The sequence below is a fragment of the Cariama cristata genome, unplaced genomic scaffold, assembly GCF_000690535.1.
Source record: "Cariama cristata isolate BGI_N322 unplaced genomic scaffold, ASM69053v1 scaffold2833, whole genome shotgun sequence".
Taxonomy (NCBI): domain Eukaryota; kingdom Metazoa; phylum Chordata; class Aves; order Cariamiformes; family Cariamidae; genus Cariama; species Cariama cristata.
The window spans coordinates 74,381-84,294 of record NW_009606491.1 but is presented as its reverse complement, the minus strand read 5'-3'; the positions used below and the strand labels follow the sequence as shown (position 1 = coordinate 84,294).

At 43.4% G+C, this 9,914-nt stretch overlaps 1 protein-coding gene across 1 annotated transcript in view; it reads left to right on the top strand.

The window, feature by feature from the left end:
- TANC2 (tetratricopeptide repeat, ankyrin repeat and coiled-coil containing 2) overlaps positions 1-9,914 on the top strand; it is a gene marked incomplete at its 5' end in the record, with an annotated part of 106,460 nt that overhangs the window by 28,984 nt on the left and 67,562 nt on the right. The window contains 1 exon segment of the mRNA XM_009696372.1: positions 4,565-4,690. Within this exon segment, the coding sequence (XP_009694674.1) occupies positions 4,565-4,690 (126 nt within the window).

Here is a 9,914-nt window from a genome sequence, read left to right as displayed (position 1 = left end):
AAGAGTGTTCAACCCTTTGCATTGGGAAAGCTTTTTAATTACACAGCTCAACAAGCGCTGGCAACATTGTGTTGCTCAGAAATCATGTAAGTCCTGACATTGCTAACACACCTTTTAGCTGCAGGCTGGTGTGGACAGAGCCTAGAAACCGCTTTCTAAGGATGTCTCCGAAGTCCGGCTCTGCGTTAACAGCTGTGTTGACCAGTTGTCCATCATTTAGGCTCCAGAAATCTTAACTTCACCTTGAAAACCTTTCTCTGCATCCTAAGTAGGAAAATCGTGTGGGCCATATGTAGGCAGTAAGGGGAAGATAGGAAAGATGTGTATGAGGCACTCGGTTCTTTATTAACTGTGGCTTTTATGTAAGAAATGAAATATCACAGGATTGCATTCATCTGATGCTATTCTAAAAGCCAGTTTTGAGGACTTGAAAAGGAGCAAAAAAGAAAAAAGACCAGTAACAAAAACCTCTTAAAAGCAGCCTTCTCGGAAGAAAAAAGTAGACCTGCCAATATTGCAAAGTGAAGAATTTCTCCATCCCGGCTTTTAGCCTCTGTTTTAAAGAAAGCGATGTGTTGAGCGTGGAGGTGCCATGCTTGATCAGACCAGCTGACAAGAGTTTGAAAAACTGGGCGTCAAAACCTGACCATACTCTCCCAGCGAGTCTCTTCATCAAGTTTTTATCCACAGAGTTTTAAACGAGCACGCTTAGTACTGGTTTAAGAAAAGTACGCGCTGGTTGTGGAGCTGCCGCTAGCGAATACTTCTGAAACAATCAGCTAAAACAAGTCACGTACGTTTTGAGAGTCAGGTACGGTTTGGGCAGTACAGGTTGTGTATGGCATGTGGTCCGTGCCTCTTAAGAACAGCAATTTGGCATTTAAAGTACCATACAATTAACGGGAGGCTCTGTACTGACCTAGAGTATTGTAGGGCTTACTTCTTGGGCATGTAGCATGTTTATGGTGCAGTATTTTCTTGGTGTCCACAGGATTGGCTTGTATGAGGGTGTTTTGCTGGAGACTGCAAGTTAAAAAAAAAAAAGTACTAATAATTATATTGTAAAACAGATTCTCTGTTCAAGGACTAATGTGAATTAAAAAAAAAAGTTATTTTAGTTTTTTGATCATGAGTAGTTAGGGAGGAAATAATTTTTGGTTTTAACTGTTGTGACATAAATTGGAAAAATGAGCTTTTATCAGTTTGTTGCTACCTTGAATGGTCTTGTAAAAAGAAATGAAATTACCAGCAAGATTAATGTTTCTGGTCATCCTTGCTGGCTCTGTATGTGCTTGATAGAATTAAAATGGGACTGGAGCAGGACTGAATATGGAATTTAGAGGGAGGAAATGTTGTCCTTCAGCAGCTGATAGATATAGAGAGAGAGACATATATACACCCACCCACCCAATCTCATACAGAGATATATTTAGCAGCAAGTCCAATATGGGAAGTTTTGTTTGCTTGAACTGAACTCGTGAGGATATTTAACAGAAGTCAGGGAAGTGTGGTGTCTTCGCAAAGAAACAGTAGTTCTTTCAGCCAGCAAGTTTGTTTATTGGATGCGACGAAGCCTTGGCGCAGCAAAACTGCTGAGCTCTGTGTGTAGCACATTAATAACTCCCTTTCAAGGGTAGAAGATATGCCTGGAAAGGATGATAATCCTTCTCCTAATTTAATGGTCTGCATAGGCTTACTGCAGTGTCATTTACAAATAAAGCAAGCATTCAGACTTTGATTATTTTTTTATTATTTCTTTTTTTTTTTTTTTTTTTTATTTTTTTTTTTCTTTTTTTTTTTTTTTTTTTTAAAAGGGGTCTCTTTTACCTGAATATTCCCTTTCTAAACTCTTCCAGGATCAGTTAGGGCTGTTTCTGGTGTGGATTTTCAGCATATCCTAAAGCACTACGCAGTGCTAGGCAGTCCTGGCTGGCTGCTTTTTATCTTGTTGCCTGACAATCAACTGAAGTGAAAAGGGATTTTTTTTTTGTTTAACAAGAAAGGATTATCTATTAAAGTCTTCCTTTTTACGAGAAAGTCGTCTGCCGTGTGCGACTGCATCAAATGTCTAGGCACGCCGATGCTGGCATGGCTGGCAGGGATGGTGGGATGACGGCTGAAGTGGGCAGGACTGAGCTGCTTGACGTGGTTCCAGGCTCCTGGGCAAGCCTGGGTTGTGTCCCTGGACCAGAGACCCCCAGGGTACTTGGGGTCTGGCTGTGGTTGCTGCCGTAACATCTGCTCTTCCACTGCAGATCCTCTGGTTCAGTTACACGGCAAAAGAAGTGGACAGAAATTGCAGGTGTTTTTATGCAAAAGGCACCTTTCCTTGCCTGTGCCACCGTAGGAGAAGTGAACCTGGAGCTGAATGCTGGAGGTGCTGGGAGCAGGCTGCGGTGGGTTTAGGGCTTACGGGAAAGAACTTGCATCCACGCTAAAGTCACATCTTTCTAATTGCAGCATTTCAGCTCTAATCTGCTCCTTCACAGCAAACATCTAATCAACTTTACAAGAGTAGAAGAGCATGAAGGACTTCTAAAAACAGACTTTGGTGGTTTTAGCTCTTCCCCCCCCCTCACTCCCATTTACCTTTGGTCCTCTCTCTGTCTGTCTCTCACTCTTTTGCTTAAAACTTATATAGAGAATGCAGGCGATTTGAGGAACAGCATTAAAAATTGCTGCCAAATTTAAGCCCCTTCTCCCCACCCCTTGTTACAGTCTCTGAATCTTCCTTAGTTTTTGACCACAACATGATCTTGTAAAGGTTTTTACATGGTCATTAGGCACTGTACCAAAAAAAAAAAAATGTTTCTCTTAGATTTGAAATTTTCTGCCTTTCAGTTTTGTGGAATTGTTACATCTTGTGTTGGATGGCAAGGAAGGAAGGATTCAAAGTCCAGTGCTGTGAGCTACTCTACAGAGCTGTATCAAAATATTTACCCATTTCACAGCAAAGAATTAATGTCAGCTTCACAGACAGTCTTTGAAGAAATCATTTAATGGATTAGTTCAATTTAAAATAATGATCTAGTTATGGTCATTGACCAAAAACTAAAGAAAAAAAAGCAGTATCAGATGCAGAGTACTGAGCAACCTGGTACTGAGCAGTGTGATTTCCATTGGTAAATGTTTAATGTGAATGTTGGAAATGGTTATCGGAATAAGAACAGAGCTGGTGATCTGCAGAGACTATTTTTAAGTTTTCTGTTTGTAACCGGGAAGGTTATTTCATGCAGTGGAGTTTTCGTTCCTTCGTTTTATAATATTCTGTAAATTACTTGGCTGAGAAGGGTTCTGACATGACAGAGTAGTGGGTACGTTCAGATGCGAGTGAGCCAAATTTGTTTTGTTTAAACAAAGTTTTCTCCTATCTTCCAGTCATCACCAATAAAAAGAAATTGATTGCTGCAGCTTTGTGGCCAGCGTTAACTCTAGTCATTCCCCTCCGATACGGTCCGGAGGCATTTCGTACCAAACTGTGTAGCACCCACCATGAAATGCAATTTTACAAATCATGGGGCAGCTGTGGAAAGAGCGTTGCTTAAAAACTGGTCGCTGAAAGGATCGCCGTAAATGTCACATCTGGGTAGGAAGTGCTGCTTGTGAGGTGGTGCTTGAGGCCATGGGATTTGGAGAGAAATAGCTTCAAGCTCAGGGTGGTTGTACCCTTCGTGCTTCTTTCCCATTTTTCCCGTAGTGCCTTGGGGATCACTGCCCCTAGCTCTGCCCCGCAGAAGTAACCCCGTCATCTGGAGGTGCGCGCTTGGCTGGCGGTGGGAAGATCCATGGGCTTCAGTTGGAAAATGGAATAGAAAATAACTTGTGCTGTATTATCTGCCAGTTTCCGAGAGAGAGAGAAAGTTTCTCTCTGCAGTTTCTGCTCCAACCATGCTTTTTCGTGTAGTGATGGCACCTTCAGCAGAGACCAATGAACCATTCCTATTTAATCTGGCATTGTAAAGAAAACTAAATCCTCCTATAAGCAAGTAATGTAGGAATAGTAAAGTTATCTTCTTTAGTTCAGATAACATTTTTCTCATTTATTCGTGTATTTTTGCAGTTGAAAGTTTAATTTTTCCACCACAAACTTTGGCTTTATGAACAAGTAAATGTTAATATCCAAACTAAGTAGCTCTGAAATAATTGAAGAGGGGATTGTGAGCTTCAGAATAAAATGCAGTATTGAGTTGTCTCTTACGTAGTAGGAAATGTCGACTGTCTCCCTCAAGCTTTGCACACATGTGACTGAGTTTTGTGATCGTGAGAACTTAGATCAGATATGAGAGACCCTATGTCTCCATTTTCCATGTGGTTCTTTTATTTGTGGATATCAACAGGAGACCAAACCAGAGCACATACTGATGAGGCATGAGAAAAAGTTACCAAAACACTCCTTTACTCCTTGCTAGGGGGAATTGGGCTGGGTTTATCTTAGCTGTGTTGACTCAGTGTAGTCAAACTCTGTGTTTTGTTTAAAAAATGGAAAATACAATAACCAGAGTGTTAGATCTGCCATTAGATCTGAAAGCCAGGTGTGATGTAGTTGTTTGCTTTCTCCTGGCAGCCACCAGCTCAGCCCACTTAGAAGATCTTGCTTACCTGGATGAGCAGAGACACACTCCCCTGCGGACCTCCCTCCGGATGCCGCGGCAGAGCATGGCCGGTGCCCGCACGCAGCAGGACCTGCGAGGTAGGAACGTGCCGGAGGCTTCGGGGCTCCCCTTCCACAGGGATCTCTGGGGTGGGAGCTTGTACTGCAGCCGTTTTGTCCACGTCCTCGTGAAAATGCTGGAGCAGGACTGGTTTACGTACGGGTATTAAGTGCTGCATTCTCCGTGAGGATGTGAACCAATCTTCCTTTGTTTCCAGTGCCCTTGGTGGTATGGCCAGATTGGAGGGGAAAGAAAAATAGATGAAGTAATGACTTAAGTACTCCTGCCTTCTGTCTGGATGGTGCCCCGCTGCTTCATGATCAGTGAAGTGCTGTCAGCGTAACATTTTGGGGTTGCTTTTCTGGGCTGACTTAAATGTCTGGTTTGCCAGATGCACACTGTATGTAGCCATGGCATAAAGATGGATTGTAGAGGAATCATATTACTGAATTGGCCCAAACTCTGAGCCACCTCATTTTTCAGGAACACATGTACAAATTGGCAAATTGTACGTTAAAACCAACATGTGGTATTGCAGCCCCTGCACCACCTTACGGAGCTGCTCTGCGCCCCAAGGTGGGGTGATGGCCATCTCCTCCGTGTTCGGCTTGCCAAGGGTGCTGCCCTCCCTGAGTCCAGTGGCCAATTTCGAGGTGATGGCATGGGCTGCATGTGCCTGTGGACAGCCTGAGACTGAACCTATACATCCACCCCTTCATCACATAAGGATATTCTTGCAACAGATCCTCAAATTCTTCTCCCTGATTGCTCCCCTAAGAGACTTCTGTCAGTCTCTGAGCCCTGCGAGGCTAATACTTTGATAGTTTGTAAAAAACTGAGACATTTTGATGGGCTACTCTTTTTTCTTCTTTCTTTCAAGCAAAGGCAAAGGCTTACAGCCCCCACTTCGCAGTTTGCAGGGTACCAGTAGGGAAGGAGCCAAGCGCAGTGGATGGGGCCACAGTCCCGACGCGTCCCTGTTACGGGTGCTCACAATGCCGGTATTCAGGCAGCCCTTTGACTTCTGAAAGGCCTTTTAAGAGGGGAAATTTTTGTGGTTCTTCCTGGAGAATTCCACAAAAAAGACGTTGGCAATGAGAAGAGGAGCCAGGGCTGACATTTCAGTATTTTGTTTATTTCCAGGCAACTCCAGCTAGATTCACCCCATGTCCTTGGGGTTTCAGCCCACCCTGCAACTTCCATCCCCCTTTTAATCTGAGCACGGTCTTTGGCTGCATCCTCAAGCAATCACCATGACAGCCCTGCATCTGCAACAGATCGCCAGATTAATGCTTCATCCCCATCATTTGTCATTGCACAGATGAGTAAATGGCCAAGAAAACTCATTAGGGATTTTTTTCTGGTCGTTGCTGTGCCGTGAGACTGGTTTGTTCTCCCCTGTATGTAGGGAGAGGGGTTTCTGTTGGAGGTACATGAAGCTTTCCTTTTCTCTGGGTTTTTTTTGAGCAAGGGCCCACCATCCTCAGGTAAGGAAATCAGGAGCTGGAGGGCAGCAGGTTGGGTTTTCACTCAGCACCACAAGCGCAACCAGTTATAGCCTGGCTGGGATCTCTACCAAATGCACGAGACCCCGACTGGAAGAAGAAAGTGGGTTTGTGTCGCTTTGGATCGCAGTCTGTAATGAAATCATGTTGGCTGGTGAGGCAGTTATAAAAATGTATTAGCAGGCAGTAAGTGAAGAAAGCAAAGTTTGACAGACAAAATTTCCATATGTTCGAACGGAGTAGCTTGCCAAGGCTTCGTAATTTGCAGTGATTGCATCCAAAACATTAAACTTTATTGTAGGAACAGAATCAAATTGTTTTCCAGACACACTTTTAAAAACCATGTAGCACTACTTTTTTTTTTTCTTCTTTTTGTTCTTTTTTTTCCTCCCCTTTTTAGTAAAGATTGCATGAGAATGGCAGCAGTGTTTCAATTTTTTGGAATTTGCTTCTGATCCTAGTTGAGGTGCCGTGCTATTTTTAAAAAGAGAGGGAGAAGAAGAGAACGTGAAAAAACCAAACCACCACTATTTGGAAATATTTTCATTTCATTGAATCTGTGAGGGGTGTTTTTCCCCCCAAATACTACATGTTCCAGATATTGCTGTGAAATTGCATCGATCTGGGCTGTTACAATCACCAGTGCTTTGTTCCAACTGGAAATCCTAAATGGGTTTAACTTTAATATCTCTAGTCTTGGCACTGGGCTGAAATAGCGAAGCAATTCCTGGCCCTGTGTCGGGGGGACACGTTACAGCCTGCTGATTTGTTCCCAGTGCTCAGGAATCCCAGTGCAGAGAAACTAAATGGGAGATCGTCCCTGATATTTTTTGTTCCACGGTTATTTTAACCAGGGGAGTAATTTAGCAATCCCAATGGCTAAGAGCATGACAAGTGGCAGGTTTTTAATAGGATGGCGGACGCAATTTTTGCTTTTACTATTTTCAGCCAGCGGGATTTGAAGCTGTTCAGGGTTGCTGTAATCCAAAGTACAAGATAGATGACGGCTGTGATGTACCGTGGAGCAGGAGCCAGATGGCAACCAAATTATATGGTATTAGAACACCCTGACTGTTGCCATCATGATTTTTTTTTTTTTTCCTCCAAAAAGCAAATGTCAGTGCCGATGCAGGGTGTGAAGAACCGTGGTGTTTAGGTGAGGTTTGGGGTGCGGAAGAGGGTGGCTCAGACTCCCCCAATATCTTGTTTACCAGTGCAAGCAATATGGCAGTAGCATGTTTTCCTTAAACTGTCTTTTATCATTTTCTGGTTTGTTTTTTTTATTCCCCCATGGTGTGTGTTTAATACTGTCACCTTTCGGGTAAGAGAGTTTCATGCACTTCTTAAAAACGCTGAAAAATAGTTTAGCCTTTTTAGGCACATGGTCTGTGAAAAATAGGTTTCATCCTGACGGATGTATACGTTTCAGATGACGCTTGAAAGAATTTGCAGTCTAAAGCAGGTAAAGGAAATAAACTCAGACATTTGGCTTGTTTACGGGTTCTTATTTAACAAAGGACACAGCAGATGCTGATTGATACTGTGTTATTCAGAACCGCATTTCATTGTAATAAATATTAAAGTGCTTTTCACTTGGACTTTCTCTCGACATACTGGCAATATTCAGGCTGTGCAGCTTAGCCCTATACGGGCTTTCTGTGGGCAGCAGGACCTGTCTTCCACCAAGGGATACTAAAATGGCCACAAAACACATCTAGAACAAAATATAAAGCAACTGTAACGAGCTGTGGATGCTGATTGCCAACGTAGCTGAGAAAAAAGATTCCCGTTTGAAGATTCAGAGGGGAGTCTGTCAGACGAATGATTTCTGAGCAGGCATTTTAGAGTCTTTCAACAACTCAAATAACTGAAAATTCGCTTTGTGTAGCGGAGGGTGACCTACGTGGTAAAGCAGGTTGAGCCTTTCTCTGACTTTGCTCCTGCTCGTTTTCAGCCCAATGGCTTTTTTACAATCGTGCACATGATACAACTAGCTTTGGTTTGATTTAATTGACGTTTTCGGCCACAAAAAAGAGCCAGGATGGGTATGGTAGGCAGTGTTTCAGATTGGGATTTGGATTTATTGCTTGGGCTCTACAGAAGTTTACACAGTATTTCATCAGCTCTTATGAAAATTTTACACTACCAGGCCTTGTTCTGTCCCACTCCACACACTAATTTCCAGGAAAGGTATGGGTTTAATTTATGTTAAGATATTATCAGAAGTTCTGGGTATTTCTGTGGTACTCTGGCTTAAGTTGTATAAAATGCTTCATTAAAAAGGAATATAAAACCCAGCAAGTGTTTGACAAATTTTCAAGGATGGGAGGCAGCTTATTCACAGACTTTGATTTTCACAAGTCCTAAAGCCAAGTGGCTATAGGGTTCATCCAAAACGTGTGCGCGCATCTTCACCGATACTTCTGAACCTTCTTATACTCCTTTTCAGACCTCTTTCCATTAGCTTATCCTTTAATTAATTCCTGCCCCAAATGTTGAAGCTCCAGTGCAGCCTTCCTTCTCTCTGGTTCTCCTTTCCTTGTGATGTGGGGTGGTTTTTCAGCTCTTTTCAAAGAATTGAAAAATTCCCCTGGACCTCCAGGGTCTTCCCCTGGGTTTGTGCCTTGCCTGCCTGGGGACCATTGGCTGCTGAGGGCTGTAAAAGAAAGAGTAACAGGGGGGCTTTCAGCAGACAGTACCGAGAATGAATGAGGATCAGGCACATGGCTTGCAATTAGTCAGTGGCAGTCTTAAATCGTTCATAAATGTTTTCGACAGTCCAGCTAGGAAATCATTGATGCTGCATTCGTCTTGCAAAGATGGTGAAGGAAAATGGCTTCTGCTGGCACAGGGAGGTGATTTTGGTGGCTGGTGGGACAAAAAAACATGTTCTTGTGTCCAAGCCAATGTGGCACCGAGTGTTCTCTTAACAGCGAGATGCTTACCAGCATCTCCTGCCTTCCGGGAGCCCCGAGACTGCGAAACCTGAAGGTGTAAAATGTCCCCCTGGGCTGGCAGGAGGAGAGGTTTGCTTTGCTGCGGTCAGTGACTGGTGGTGTTGGAAGTCTGGAGGGGCAGGTTGGATATAGGTAGGTAAGTGGGTACCGTCTCTTCTCGGGGACTCGTTAAGGCTTTTTTAGGACAGGATATGCTATTCCCAGGTGACAACTCAGATATGTATGTTCCTGTCCACTCAGATAAAGATCAGTCTTTAGGATATCCTTTGTTTGGGGTGTTGTGGTCAAAGGTGTAGGCCTCACACAGCCTCAAAGCCATTTGTACCTCTGAGAAGAAACCAAGATTTGAGTCCAGGTCTCTGCCATGTAAAGCAGGAGCTTATTGGATCCCATAGCTTTTCTATTTAGTCGGTCTTGTCTCTGCAGTAGCCCCCGGGACCATTTGGTACCTATTAGACTTCTGGCTTTCAGAAGCCCATTATCGTACATTTTCACTCGCTAACACGACATATCACGTATATACACGCACGCACAAGTAAAGTAAAGCTGCAGCTTATCAAGCACAAGTGTTAGCTTGATGTTTTCCAAATGGGAGTCTCTTGGGGTTTTTTTAATTTTTTTAATTTAATTTTATATATATAGTCTTGGTGGCATAATGCAAACAAAAAATTTCCCTCATCAAATACAGTGCTGGAACGTTTAATTTGCATCAGTTGGACCACTACAGCTGGCGATCTCTGCCACGTCCACGTGCTGTTGGTTGTGCAATATGCCATGCTGCGGTGGGATGCCCGTTCGTC